This window comes from Podarcis filfolensis (assembly GCF_964270895.1).
Source record: "Podarcis filfolensis genome assembly, chromosome: 12".
Taxonomy (NCBI): Eukaryota; Metazoa; Chordata; class Lepidosauria; order Squamata; family Lacertidae; genus Podarcis; species Podarcis filfolensis.
The window spans coordinates 30,886,223-30,901,124 of record NC_139614.1 but is presented as its reverse complement, the minus strand read 5'-3'; the positions used below and the strand labels follow the sequence as shown (position 1 = coordinate 30,901,124).

Sequence of the window (14,902 nt, the reverse complement as noted above, 5' to 3'; positions counted from 1 at the left end):
GGGCGTGGCGGAGGAGGCGGCACACGGAAAGTGGGTGTGTCTTTCTCTCTTTCGACCCACTTGCCCTTGTTTACGCGGTTGGGGGATGGAAGGACACGGTGTCATCCTCCCTCGTCCAAGTCCCGAGCCTTAGTTCTCTCCCCCCCGCCCCCCTCCTGCCGTTGGAGAAACCGTCAAATGACCGGCGCGAGACTGAGCCGTTGGAGTTGGGAGGGCGGGGGAAGAAGAGAGAATGGAGCGCGGCCAGACCCGCTCGTCATTGGCGGGTCGTTTTACCAGAAAGGGCCAATGGGAAGGCTGTATCCGTACTGTGGGCGCTTTGACTTCGGGCGGGCCTCGGGCGATAAACAGCTCGGCCCGATTCCTGAGGGAGGAGGCGGGATGTGCCGGTTTTTCCAAGAAGCAGGAGAACACCCGGCGCGGGGGCGCTTCAAGGGACGGGAAACGAGGCCGAGGGGGTGGGGACAGGGCCGGATTTAGGTTTGATGAGGCCTTAAGCTACTGAAGGTAATGGGGCCCTTTATATGTCCAGCTGTCCTTTCTCAACAATTTGTCGCTGTTTTTTGTGCTGAATACTGTATATGCTTTATGGTAATTGATGGACCTAACAGGTATCTAAAGCCATTTGCACATGCAGAATGCCGGCACCCTATATATAGAAATGAGCAAACCAGTGATATTTTAGGGAGCAGGCTAGCAGGCGGGGCCCATTGCTTACATCCCAGGAGCCTACACAACACAAAACTCTGTTGCTGTATGTAGGTTTTATTTTACTTGTTTTTTTATCTTATATTTGGAAATGTACACCCAGTTTTTTCCCCCTTTAATTTTTTTGGGGGGCCCCAAGAGAGTGGGGCCCTAAGCTATAGCTTGTTTAGCTTATATGTAAATTGTGGGGGAACGTGTGGCGGCGGCTGCACATTGTGAGAGAAACGTGCTCGCTCCGTGAAAAGAGAAGTGCCCTTCTGAGAAATTATCCTCCCCCACCCTAGCAAAACATCCTAAATATAAACCATCCCGTTTTAGCACACAAATCAAGATGTGCTCCTTCCAACGGTTTCACGGACTTGAGGCTGGAAGGGGGTTGTTTTCTGGCACTGCAATTGGTTAGTTGTCACGATAGCATGATTGCAATATCTTCACATTCTTTTGAGGGGAGTTGGTGTTCAAGAAGCACTGGGAAAGTGAGGCTTTTAAAAGAATGGTAAACGTGGAATTAGGCAGCGTTCGAACCATGGAGGTGGGTTTTTTTCCCCCCCAAAGGGTAGCGTCATTCCTTTTTTATATACTTTTTTAAACTTTTATATACCAGCATTTCTCCATGATGTGCAAGGAGAGGCCACACGTGGTTCCTCCCTTCCCTGTTTTATCCAACAACAACCCTGTGAGGTAGGTTAGGCTAAGAGACAGTGACTGGCTCAAGGTTGCCCAGTGAGCTTAATGAGTGAGTGGGGATTTGAACTCTCATTCCATAAGTGCCATAGGAGCCAACTTCTAGGGGCTGTGGGGGCTTCATAAAGTAGATGGGCATTTCCATTCAAATGGTGTGTGTGCACTGTGTTGATTATGCGGAGTGGCCACTCTTTTCTTCCCAACCCTATACAGTACTGCATATAACACCAATGTCTAACAGCAAATGTGACTGAATAACCTGAAGAGACAGTGCATGTGCTTTTGAAAACGAGGGGAAATTATTATTTTTTTAAAGAAGAAAAGGAGTGTGTGGCAGCCCCCAGTATTTAAAGAGCCCCCACCCCTATTACATATAAGAACCAGAACATAAACCTATGAAACTAGAAAAGAGCAAAAAATATCAATGTTTGGTCTAGATCCCAGGTACTGCACCCTCACTAAAGGAGACTGTATGGATGATTCACTAAATGATTGTAGGGTGGTGTGTATACCTGAGCTTATGGCCTCAAATTCTCTTTATCTTATATGCTGCTTTATTACAAAAATGACGACTAGACTACTGATCCTAAAATGAATAGTTAGTTGCTCAACCACCCCTTCCAGAACCCACTGCTCTCAACTGACTCTCAACTGCCTCACATTCAAACTCCCTTTCAAATCCTCATCCAATCCTCACTCACCACCAGAATTCCACACTCTCCCTTTCCCCCTCCCTCCTTGACATTCCCATAATAATTCTGATACAATTACCTTAATAACCCTATTACATTCAATATTTTATACATGATGCTCCCTATAATCATACTGTTAGAAGCACTTGAGCTTTCCATTCCTGGTTCCTAGGAAATGGGGGTGAGCAAACTGCAAGTTCTTTATCCCTGTTCTAAAAACCAAATGTCTTCCCCCAAATGATCCTGGGAATTGTAGTTTGTTAGGGGTTCTGGGGATTGTAGGTCTGTGAAAGGGAAGCCACAATGGCATGAAACATTTCGGGGGAAGTCATGTGCTTTAAAGGTGCATTGGATGCTCTTTAAAATATAGCATCATAGAATTGTAGAGTTGGAAGGGACCATGAGGGTCATCTAGTCAACCCCTGCAATGCAGGAATCTCAACTAGATGATCCATGACCGATGGCCATCCAAGCGCTGCTTAAAAACCTCCAAGGAAGGAGAGTCACTGCTTCAGGCCCTAAGGGCTTCTAGAGCAGGAGAAAGCAAGCTTGCTCCATGTGACAGCCCTTTAGACTTTAGTTATTGAAAGGACTGCATGGTGTGGATCTCATATCAGTGTTATGAGAGTGCAAGCAACACATTTCTCTCTCCCCTTTCTCCACACCATGCAGAATTACAATGGTAACCAGAAGCCTGGAGTTTGGAGCCCAGCCATGGCTGGCTGTGGGCAGGATCCTTGCATTGCCAGGGGTTGTACTAGATGACCCTTGGGATCCCTTCCAACTTTGCCATGCTCTGATTATATCAAGCAGCTAAAGGAACAAAAAGATGCTTCTGAAACATTTGGGAATCATAGGAACACTCTCCCCACCAGTGGCTTCCAGCAAGAGCTTGCATCTTCCTTAGAAGAGAGGCAGGCCAGAACAAAGGGGGGAAGGTAGGTAGAAATGCCAGTTGAGTGCCCTATACTATAGGAATGCTTCCTTCCCGTGTCCCCCACCCTCATGCGCCAGACTGGTGCTAGCATGGCTGGGAGCCAGGTGCCTGCTCATTCCTCCATTTTCTTTGCAGGGAGGGAGACTTTCCCCAACATATACTTTGTTCTGGCCAAATCCCTGGAGTGACGTAACGACCCTCAGGTACTGGGGCAGAGGGAAGGAAGGGGTCCTTGAGAAACACATTTGGGGAGTCTGTGGCTTTCAGCAAGTGCTTTTCAGAAGCACTGCTCCCTCCCAACAGGGGAGGCTGAGCATAGCCATCACAGCTAGTTGCCTTTGATAGGCCTCTCCTCCATGCAATTGTCTAGCCCTCTTTGAAAGCCATCCCATCCAAGATGCTCTTGTGATGCATCTGATTCTCCTATGCTTCCTTGCCCCCGCAAGGAGATGACTATTGTTAGATCCTTTGGTTAACATCTATCTGGGCTGGAAAATATTAAGAATCAGAGGACTGGTGAGCTTCCCTTGAAGCACAACTGATCAAAGACAGGCAGATCTGTTAGCACCTTGATAAAGATGCTCAGACGACAAAGGATGCTATCATACCCCGCAAGCATCTCAGAAAAAGCTCCCAAGCTGATGGAGAAGAGAGCAGTTAAGTGGTCAGTGGGGCTCCAGGTTGCTGTTTCTGGATCCCACCACAGCCCTTCCAAGTTGTCCAAGAAATCAATATCATGACAGTATTTTCCTTGCACCTCCTCCCCATGATCCCACGTGGGGCCTTCTCAGACATATGCTGTGTCCGAACCAGCAGATCCCACCAAACCAAGTAATCGAGGACCCAGTCAGAAAAGGAGTGTGCACAGTCATACTAGAAATAAGTAAAATAACTAAACAGGCACTAGAAGTCACCCCAGAACTGGCCCTACTGAACACCTTCCAATATAACTGCCCACTCAGAATAGAAAGAGCTCATAACCCACCGACAGCATACAATTCAATATGGCTAACTTAACCCGACAACCCCCCTCACCTATGCACAAACAAATCCCACTGTGGCCAGCCAAAGATGATCAACCACACCCTAGGCCACCCCAACCTCTTTCACTATCAAGGAAACATAACAAGCGAATAGAAAGAGAATTTCCCCAAGTGATGCTGACAGAAAAACCCCAAGCATACATTAAATAAAAGAACTTAAGCTTTTCTATCCCAGTCCCTCTCTCCTGTCCCGTCCAGGGCCGGATTTAGATGAAGAAAGACCCTAGGCTACTTCACTTGTGAGGCCCCTCCCAATCCCTCACTCTCACGACTAGAAGAAAATGGAAGAGTGTTATAAACAAAATTGAGTGAAGCCAAGGATGATGGTGGGTATTTAAAATTCTGCAATTCACAATTTCTCCTCTAAAGGACATCAGAAAACTTCATCAAAATTTGTTTATCTAAGTTTGTCACTTTCAATGTAAAGAATGCTCAGTGTGGACAACCTCTCTTGAGACATTGTGGCCCTTAATTAATTTTTAATTCTTTTGAGTCTTGAAAAACTCCTCTCTCCGAGCAGTTAGTGACCATAAAGCTAAGAAATATTGCTTCCACATTAGGAAAGGCCATCTGAATTTTTTCCTTGTATATAATTTGATAAAGGTCTGTATGAGACAGAGAATGCTGTACTGTAAGCCTATGGCTTTTCTCACGCACAAGTGAAAGTGCAAAAGTTCATCAATAAGTTTCAGGTCAGTATCTTCTGGGTGTGCTTTCATCAACAGTTCAACTCCTTGCTGAATTTCTTGCTTAGATGCTATCAAAAAAGCAAGAATGGAACAACAACTGTGCAACATCACTGTACGCAGTACTTCTTTTTAAATTGGCTTCAAGTGCATCTTAGGATGCACTTGAAGGATAAAATAATTTTATCCTAAACTTATCTCTTGAAGAAAGTGCATCTAAGGCATCAGGTGCACTTCTGTCATTTTTTTTTTTGCTGTTCCCTCACTCTTTGTCTCCTTGTTTTGTAGTTAACATTTGGCTTTTGCTTGTTTCTCAAGCTCATCAAAATCTTCTCTTTAAAAAATCCAGAAATGAACTGTACAAACTTGCACAAGAACTCAATAACAGGTCTGATTTCTGAAGGGCTTTGCTGACCTTGTGAAAATGACCTAGCACACGGATTTATATCTCTTAAGATTCTGCAGATTTTGGCTGTGAACTAGGGCCCCACAACTTTTTTTCAAGTTGGGCCCTACAGTTTCAAATTGGGCCCCACTGGCTGGCCCTGAGTCTCATCGTTGCTGGGCCCGAGTTGCCCTGCTCTTGGATGAAGTCTTGGGTTTGCAATTTTGGGAGAGGGGAGACTGCCCGCTGGGGGGCTGGGGAGGCCCCCTCGATTTAGAGGCTTCAGTCTACTTAGACTATACATAGATCTGGCACTGGGGCAGGGTTTACCAAGGCCCCCACAATATTTTATTCAAGTTGGCACTTCCTCAAAAATCAAGTGTGCCAGTGGGCATAAAACTGGTCAGCAACCCCTGATTTATATCATGGAGTGATGAGGTTTTGCAGACCTGCACCACAATCCTGTAAGCCAGGGGTTGCCAACCCAGCACCTGCGGGTGCAAAGGCTTAATGGATTGTATTCCAGGATAGGCTATGTATCCTGAATGGCAGGCTGGAGAAGCTTTAGCTGGGAACTTTGGGTGGCAGCCAGTAGTTTGGTTTCTCTCTAGACATGTCCTTTAGTAGGTCAGTCATGGTTACCTACTTTGACTTCTTAATCTGTTTCTTCACTCTCCCAGGTGAACATTGCAGTTTTAAGTGGCTGGTGTAAATCCGATAGGAGTTTGTCCTTGTCTGAAGGTCTGGAGAAAATGTGGCTACGTTTGATGTTTAGTTGACAATAGATCATGTGATACTCTCTTCATGGTAAATATAGTAGTTTGTTGGTATCTGGCATAATAAGACAGTGTTTATATGCCAATTGAATAGTTGCACAGTGGTGTTCAGAAAGTGAACCTGCTGTGTAGACTTGTGAAGAATCAGTTTGATGATGAGGTGGAAGTTGCTCCAATTCTAGCTGTATTTCTCAAGGTCCCACACCTCAAACTGGTTTCCCTATCCTTTCTTTATGTATCCAGCTAGTCTGAATGCTAATGCCTCTTCTCTGCAAGGCCCTTGGGGTTGGGGTTTTTTGTTTTGCTCTGCTTCCTTGCAGAGGGCAACCCTCCCCTGCATGAGGTTCAAAATACTCCCATCCTGATGCCCAAAAGTCAGCAGAAAAACTGGAGTTTTTCCAGGCCCAAGTACCACCTGAGATATTTGTACATATAATATACTGTATATCAAGCACTGAATTCCCTCTGAATAAAGGCAAAGAAAAATCATAGAACACACCAGTAAGCCAATTACTAAAGGAGCTGATCCTTTCAGCAAGGAATAATAATAATAATAATAATAATAATAATAATAATAATAATAATTTATTATTTATACCCCGCCCATCTGGCTGGGTTTCCCCAGCCACTCTGGGCAGCTTCCAACCGAATATTAAAAACAATAAAGCATCAAACATTAATAGTTGCTTATTGCCTTGACATCTGCTGGGAGGGCGTTCCACAGGGCAGGCACCACTACCAAGAAGGCCCTCTGCCTGAGCTCCTAATCAAATTAATTTGTGAATAAAGGCCAAGTGTAATGCAAGCTTTGGTATTACAGCTGCAGTCCTAAGAACACTTGCTTGCTGATTTACATATATGCTCACCAAATATTACACAGGCTGCCCAAGATGGCAGCTTAATATTGTAAATGGGTCATTTAGATATACAAAACAGGTTGGTGGCAACTGGTTCTTTTAACTTTCCAGATTTTTCTTTGAAATAGTAAATGGAATTAAATTGGGGGAAAATATGGACTGGCATTTTCATGCCAATGGTGTTGTGTGTACTTCCTGCACAATTAGCACACATCCCACAATAATCACCCATCTGTAAGCACCCACAGATAAAAATAAGGGCATACAGGTTAACTGTACTTTCCCATAGTAAGAATCATCAAGCAAGTCAGTTCCCTACCCCTGTTACATAAGGCTGCAGCCTCTTCTTGTGAGCTGTGTGCTGCATTCATTTACAATGCACAAGAAACAATATTTTATAGAGAGCTTGGAAAAGAAGATGAACACTGCAGAATGACAACCTGAGACATTCACACTCGCAGAATTTTTAACAAGGCATTCACAAAAAGGGAAAGAAGTGTCAGTGATTGATTAAAGTCAAGAAATGAGAAATGTTATTGGTAAATAAAAGGTACTGTAAAGGTAAATGACCCCTGGACAGTTAAGTCCAGGCAAAGGCGATTATAGGGACGCGGGTGGCTCAGTGGTCCTGGTAAATAGGGGCAGCTGGAAGAACATAAGGGCTTAAGTACCATTAAGCTGTGTTCTTAGAAAATAGGTGTAAGTTCAAAAGGCAAGTGGTTGAACTTAATAAAACTGCATGCTTATTAAACCCATGGGCAAGGGTTGCCATAATGGCATTTTTTCTCAGAGTTCTCTGCTGGCTTTATCACTAACCAGCCTTATCTTGCTAGACCTATTTGTTTCGCTGTGCTTGTTTTTCCACTGACTCCTAACATTTTCTAAATTTACTCTCCCCCTTTTGAATCCTCAGACAGCTGTTGAAGCTCTGTCTCCCTAGCAGCAGTGTTGACAAAAACAAAAGTCACTAAGGCTGAAATCCTATACCCACCTGGCACTAAATCCCATTGAGCTTAATAGGTAAACATGCTGTAGCAGTGCAATCCTATACCTATCTGCTCAGAATCAAGTCCCATTGAATTTACATGGGCAAAGGATTGCAGCCTTAATCAAGAGATTTAACAAACCATTAAAATTTAAAAATAAGTTAACATTAGCTGCTTTTTTTGACATGATTATATTGGCAGAGAAAGCTGTTTGGATTAGCTTGGTTAAAGTTTATTCAATCTGCCTGCAGGGTATGGGCTGCTGTTCTGCAAATGGGTATAAACATTGGAGTGGCAACAGGGTTGGAGTTGTTTTTCAGAAATGTCCTTCCTTGTAATGGTCAACCAAAACTTGGAAAGGAATCATAAAGAAAGAAAGAATCTGTAGATTTGCTAATCCTGTTTTGCTGACTTTGATCATAGCCATTTTGCCCTCAGAACATTCCAACAGGAGTTACATATTTAATTTTTCCAAGCCATGAAGCTGTTCAGTAACCCTCACCTCCCTGCAAAATTTTCTATACAGACTTTAAAAATACAGTGAAATGAAAAGAACAACTAGAGCTGTTGGCTGTTAATCCAGCTTCCCCTATTGATAACCTATAATGCACAATTAAACAGCTTTGTCAGCTTGCTGGATGCGGAAGACATTTTATCTCAATGTGAAGTTTAGTAGGGGAAAGTTCACGGAGCTGTGAACAAAGACTTTCCATTCGGTGTGTGGCAGCACTGAGATACTTTGCATTGCCTCCACGGCTCAAGTTTAGTGGGGGAAAGGTCATTTCTAGCAGCAGAGGCACTGAACAACATCCTCCCTGCTTCTCATATTTCATAGAAGTCAGAGTACAGTATTTGGATCACTTCCCCACTGCACTAAGCCTAGATGGTAAAAAATGTGTCTGCATCCAGAATAAACTTGCAGTAACAAACATTCATCTTCTGTAAACAGGAGGCAGCCTTCTGCATTTTTCTCTGGTTGTGGAACAGTTTACTTGACCCATTTGGAACACCCACAAACCTCTTTTTTAATACCCAATGTACCTGCATTTTAAATTTAAATATTTTTACCAGAGGTTCAAATGGAGGGAAAAAGATATTAAAATCATTTTCCATGCACAGCCTACATGGGTCCCTTGCCTGTCCATATGGCAAATGTCAGGTACAATGAGCTGTGTATGGGCTGAAGACTGATGCAAGCATGACCACCTTGTGAATTGTTCAGTCTGGTGAGAAGGCCTCACCTCCTCTGAGTTAGCCAGGCTGATGTGGCTTTGGAGTTTAGCAAGACTGGCACTAGTAGTGTGGCTGAACCTTAATTTTGATTTTGCCCTGTTGTGTATAGTCTGGATTATTTCACTGAAGTACTGACAAAGGGATATTTATTGTATTGTTTTTTTCTTATTTGACAGTATTGATAGGTTATGTTAATAAGCTTTTCATGCTTTTTCAAGCATTGTTTATTTGGGTAATAAGCTGGAGGTTTTTTTCCTTAAGTGATTCATAAATTTTACAAAACAAATAAATAAATTTTGTTTATTTATATAAATAAATAAATAAATATAAATTTATATAAATAAATATAAAATAAAGCTTTCTAGAAGCTTCTAAGATTGTTGTTTGCTCTAGTAAAATGTTTGGCCCAATGCAAGACATGATATTCTCTATCTTTCTCCCTCTCTATCATATTTTGATGGAGAGAGCATCACCTAGCAAAGGCTTCTAGCATGCTTGACTATACTTAAATAAGTATAATGCACCAAGAAAACTGGAACAGTCAGATAATGTCAGTCCTTCGCAGTCAGTTGACATTTCAAATGATGCACCTAAAGACCTTAAAGTAGAGGAGATTCTCAGAGAACACAACAAGATTATATAGGACAGGCACCAATTCACGCTTGCTGAGTAACAATTCATTTTGATTTCATAACCTGTGAAGTGGTATGTTAAAAATAATGAACTGTAAGGAAACCCATGAAGAGTGTGATTATCAAAGCTTACTGCATCTGACCTTTGTTTGCTGACTTTTATTGTAAGGCAGTCAAGACAGATAATTTATATCATCCCTTTCCTGTACTTTTTAATGACCTTAGATTTAAATTTTTTAAAAATTGGATGCATCAAACAAAAAGTTAGGCAGCCAAACAAAATGAAGGCATCCTTATGTATTAGAACTTCTCAAGGTTGTTATTTATAAACAGTGTCTTAAAAGCTAAGCACATTTCCTAGCAGGGAAACATGACTCCTTGCCCTTATCCAGACATGCGTCATACCTGTTTTTGTGCATCCATTATGTCTTACTCTTTTTAAATAAAACTTCCTCTTTAAGGCTGCTTTTCAGAAATATTGAGTGCAATGTTTACAAACTGGTGCTGAGCAATGCATTTTCATTTGGCTGGCTCTGGCTGCGTGGGAATCCTATTGAGAAGACTGGCGGCATATGTCTATCAGCAAGGACCAGTTGACTGCTCCTGCTGATGCAAACATAAAGAACAAGGATAGATTTTTTTTCCCAGGTCACAACCTGAAAAATGAATTATAGAATAAATTTCTATAATTTAAATATAGCAGGGAAGGCTGTAACCAGATGACCTGGACACTTGCTCACTGTGCTATCCATCTGGTAACAGCTGATGGGCAACTCCAAGGCCCCTCCTTCTCTTTCTTCTTAGGGTTCTTTATGTTTAAATCAAACTTGGTTTGGACTTTCCTTCAAATAAAGGACTCCTTTAAACAGAGGATACATGACCCTCCTAAGTCAGGTGTGTGGGAGAGATCCAAATCAGGAGTCAGGGGCCCAATCTGGGTTGAATCCCCTGTACCTACTATTTACAGTACAGTAGTACCTCGGTTTTTGAACGTCTCGGAAGTCGAACGTTTCAGTTTTTGAACGCTGAAAACCCAGAAGTAACTGCTTCAGTTTTCGAACGCTTTTCAGAAGTTGAACATGCCACGTGGCTTTCGTATTGAGTTTTCCGCATAATGCCTGTAGGAGTTGATAGCAGTCATTCACTTACATGGAAGAAAGTAAAAGGGAACACCTAAAGGCAACATTAGTCTGGTAACTTGTCCTTTCATGACCCTAATGTCTGGGGATGTGAACAGATCCTCTCCCCTTGTGTCTCACTGATTGAAACCCATTTCTTGTGTCCCATGTTTTAAATGGGAAACTCTGAGAACCAAACCAATCTCTAGCTGCATTGCCTTCCCATAGGTTCCATTTCTTGGTGTAGTGGAATGCTGGGAGAGTGGGATGGAAAATTAGAAACTCGTGTAATATACTTGCAACCTGTCTATCTGGTGGGTGTGGTATTTCTAGGAGGAGGATTCATGTGCTCAATGGGATCCTGACCATGTCAACTCTGCACAAAGACACATTGCACTCCTTGCTGGATCCATGTCATTGTAGAGCAGGCCACTCAGTGTCGTGGATGGAGATAAGCTTGTGGAGCCTAGCTTTTGCCCTTACCACAACAGTGTCCCCTTTACTTTTTCCTGTATGAGTGAATAGCAAATTTTGATCAGAGAATGGAAATGAGAGCACTTGAGGACATCACCGATGTGGGGGCTATGCCATGGAGGCTGTGTACATAGTAACTTCTACTCTGGCTCTAGTGTGTTATCATCACTGATTTTTGAATCCTTGTATGCACAACATCATACAACATCATATGCGGGTGGCAGGTGGCGCTGTGGGTAAAACCTCAGTGCCTAGGACTTGCCGATCGTATGGTCGGCGGTTCGAATCCCCGCGGCGGGGTGAGCTCCCGTCGTTCGGTCCCAGCTCCTGCCCACCTAGCAGTTCGAAAGCACTCTTAAGTGCAAGTAGATAAATAGGTACCGCTTTATAGCGGGAAGGTAAACGGCGTTTCCGTGTGCTGCGCTGGTGCTGGCTCACCAGCTGCAGCTTCGTCACGCTGGCCACATGACCTGGAAATGTCTTCGGACGGCGCCGGCTCACGGCCTCTAGAGCGAGATGAGCACGCAACCCTAGAGTCGGACACGGCTGGCCCGTACGGGCAGGGGTACCTTTACCTTTTTATGCACAACATCAGCCATGATGCATAGCTATTCTGTAGTTTATTGAGAAATACTTCTGCTTGATGTTTCAAACCAAAAGAAAATCTTAAGCCACAGTCACTTCACAGTTGAGCTGTGGGTCTATGTTTGAGACAGCCACTGCACATGTACAGATAACAGTGCATGCATAGGTGAATGAGAGTTTTGGTGGGGTTGCAGGGGCAGGAAAACTGAACAGGGAATGTACTTTGGGTGATGAAGGCAGCCCCACTTCCTCTCTAGTGTGTACAACAATGTCCACGTGTGACTTGAAATGCAACTGGTGTGGGTGAGAACAACCTCGCTGCATTTTCAGCTCCTAATGTGTACATAGCCAGAGTATCCCACTTGTTCCCATCTGCATAGAGCCACATGGGTTCTGTTTTTTGTTTACACTGAAGTGTGATTGAATGCTGAGAAACTGAAAATACAATGCAGGTAGATTTTAAAATATCTAGATGTTTGGTGTTTAGACCTTGTCATGGCTCCAATTAATTCCTGGTCCCAGCTCGACTAATTATGGAGCAAATTAACTTTCCACTTTAAAACCTTTCCCATTTATTCAGTTCTCATTTTAATCTCTTACTGTTCTAAGTGAGACTGTCCGGAATTTTCCATCTCTGATTATAAGTCTTCTGTTAATCTCCACTTTACATTTATTAATGGAAGTTTAGACCCATTTGTTTTAGTACATTCTGAACCCATTAGATGTTCAAGTGTCCTTTCAACTAATCTGGGAAGAACCTTATGCTAGACCTAGTAGACGTCAGTGAGTTGATTATTATGGTGCTTACAGGCTAATATTAGACCACTTGCACTCAGCTGCTTGATTGGAGGTTTTAAAAAATAGTGAGGTGTGCCATTTGACAGACCTTGTCTGCACGTAGTACTTTTCCTGCATGAGGGAGCCATGTGGCAATAGGGTAAATCAAAAGGCCATGTTAAGAAAGAAGACTTTAGTATTAGGTAGGTGACTTTTTTAAAGGACACATATTATTTTAATCAATCAGGGAGTTATAAATTCCAACATGAAAGCAGGGCATGTGTTCCACCATGTGGAGTCTTACAATCCAACATTTAGCAAACTACTGGTATGTGATGAGAAAGCAGTTCATTTGAGAGGTAAAATGTAAGCATTTCCCCCTCCAGTTGATGCAAAATATTATAAAAATGATAAATCCACATTGCAGTAATGGTAAGGCTATCTTACCAGGAAAAGGAAAAGGTATCTGATGAAACTGGTAGATGGGGTCAAGTCTGCTTGTTTGTGGAGATGGAAGCTGGGAGTAATTTAGCAATAGTAACACCCATTTTTTTTTAAAAAAAATATATGAAACCACAAGGTTCCTTCTGTTAATACCTCCAGGAGACAAACAACCTGAAATTATTGAAGCTTTTAGATTTTCCATTGTAAAGGAAGTATCACTGATGTACATGGGCTTGTGTCTGTCAATACAGTGTTACTCAGATTGGCCAAAGGTTGCAAATTTTACAGGATAGGCAGAAATTGCTGCCATAGTGTACTTTGCTTTTTAAAGCGTTAGCGACTTTCAAAGGACAGTTTAGTGCTGCTATATCTGCTGACGCCACCAGTCTGGACATGAAATGGTATTGGTTATGAAAATTATTGCTGCTGTGTAGGCGACAGTAGCAACTTTGCAAATACCAATGATTCCTGTATTTGAAAAGATTACACATTTGTAATCCACAGCAGTTTGAGCACCCATTAAATATGAGTCAGGAGACTCATTCGCTTTATCACTGGCTTAAAGAGAGAGGAAGTGACACCGCAGCATGTAAGCCTTGAAATAACAATTTAACTCAGCTATTTCCAATTCCCTCTTTTATCTTTCCCCCCTTTTTGTTCATAGTGTGTGTTGAATAATAAAAATAACTCATTTATTTGCAGAAATTAATTTTGCAGCCAAATTATATCCGTTAAACATTAGTGACAGCAAAGGTTAATGCAGCAGCAATCAGAATGTGCAAATGGAAAATATAAGCTGCTTCCTGTGGCAGTAATGAGGATACACAAGAAAGCTGAGTGCACACCTCACTTTTGTTAACCCCTCTTGTGTGTTCTGCTTGGATTGTTCCTCATCTGCAGGATGCTGCATGCACAACTCCAGGGTTGCTAGACTTCCAGGTCCAGCCTGAAGTCTCCAGGTTTGGTCCCCTCCAGGTGGCAGGTGGAAGGCTTGAAGCTCTAGGTGGTCAAGAGTGCCTTTAATAAAATATATATTATTAAGAAGACTGTGAGTGCAGCTTACAAGCTGGTTGTGAGCCGCTTTGAGACTCCTTAGGGTAGTGATAAAGCGGGATATCAAATCCAAATAAAGCGGGATATCAAATACAAGCTTCAGCCTGGTAGGAGCTGGCTACAAATTATAGCATAGACATGTCCTCTATTTGATATTTTAAGTAATGGTCATCAGATCTGCTTGGGGTTCATTGCATGATTGGAGTGATAAATATTGAACGTATGTCCCTATAGTAATGATGAATGAATGAATGAATTTATTTCGGTCACTGACCAGAATGCAAACATATGCAACAACAGAGAGCATATAAATATGAATAAAAGTAAGCTCTACGAGCTCATACACAATAAATAATTCAGATATAAAACAGCTAAAATATATAAAATAAAACCTTGACCGCTAATTTAAAATATATTAAGACATTGGCTGTTAGATTCATTCAGAGCTTATCTCCTTAATTTTATAGCAGCAGTAGCACAGAATTTAGCCACTTTTAAGGTAATATCTGGTTCCCTGTCTTCAATTAAGTATTTTAAGTAGTAATCATCAGTTCTGCTTGGGATAATATCATGGCATTGTTCCAGAAGCTTGCTGTTGCATCATGATGGTGGCACAACACCTCTGTCAGTGTCACTTTGCATCTCTGTCTATTGTAATAAGCAGTTAATATAGGATTATTTTATTTTATCTTTTGCTGAAAGGAAGCATAGAAGTGTAGGTTTGCTCACTGGCTTTACACACAGTGCAGCTGTAGCTACATTTCATCAAGCTGATATCTATTCAGTTGCAACTATATACATATACAGGATCAGGTGCCTGTCTGATAGCACA

The 14,902-nt window shown here is 42.3% G+C and overlaps 1 protein-coding gene and 1 long non-coding RNA gene across 8 annotated transcripts in view; both read left to right on the top strand.

Annotated features, from left to right (window-relative positions):
- Positions 1–14,902, top strand: part of DYNC1I1 (dynein cytoplasmic 1 intermediate chain 1) — a 228,848-nt gene that overhangs the window by 136 nt on the left and 213,810 nt on the right. For 4 of the 7 annotated variants that reach the window (XM_083578648.1, XM_083578640.1, XM_083578645.1 and 1 more), the window contains exon 1: positions 5,826–5,942. The exons of 2 other annotated variants lie outside the window; for them this stretch is intronic. In XM_083578648.1, the coding sequence (XP_083434774.1) occupies positions 5,940–5,942 (3 nt within the window). In that variant the 5' untranslated portion in view covers positions 5,826–5,939. Of the gene's footprint in view, positions 1–413; positions 508–5,825; positions 5,943–14,902 lie in introns of those variants that run through there. One more of the 7 variants, XM_083578649.1, reaches the window with a different exon arrangement.
- LOC310745882 lies at positions 11,969–14,597 on the top strand. Its single transcript, XR_014540423.1, has 3 exons — positions 11,969–13,956; positions 13,993–14,089; positions 14,174–14,597. It is a non-coding gene; the product is annotated as an uncharacterized lncRNA (long non-coding RNA).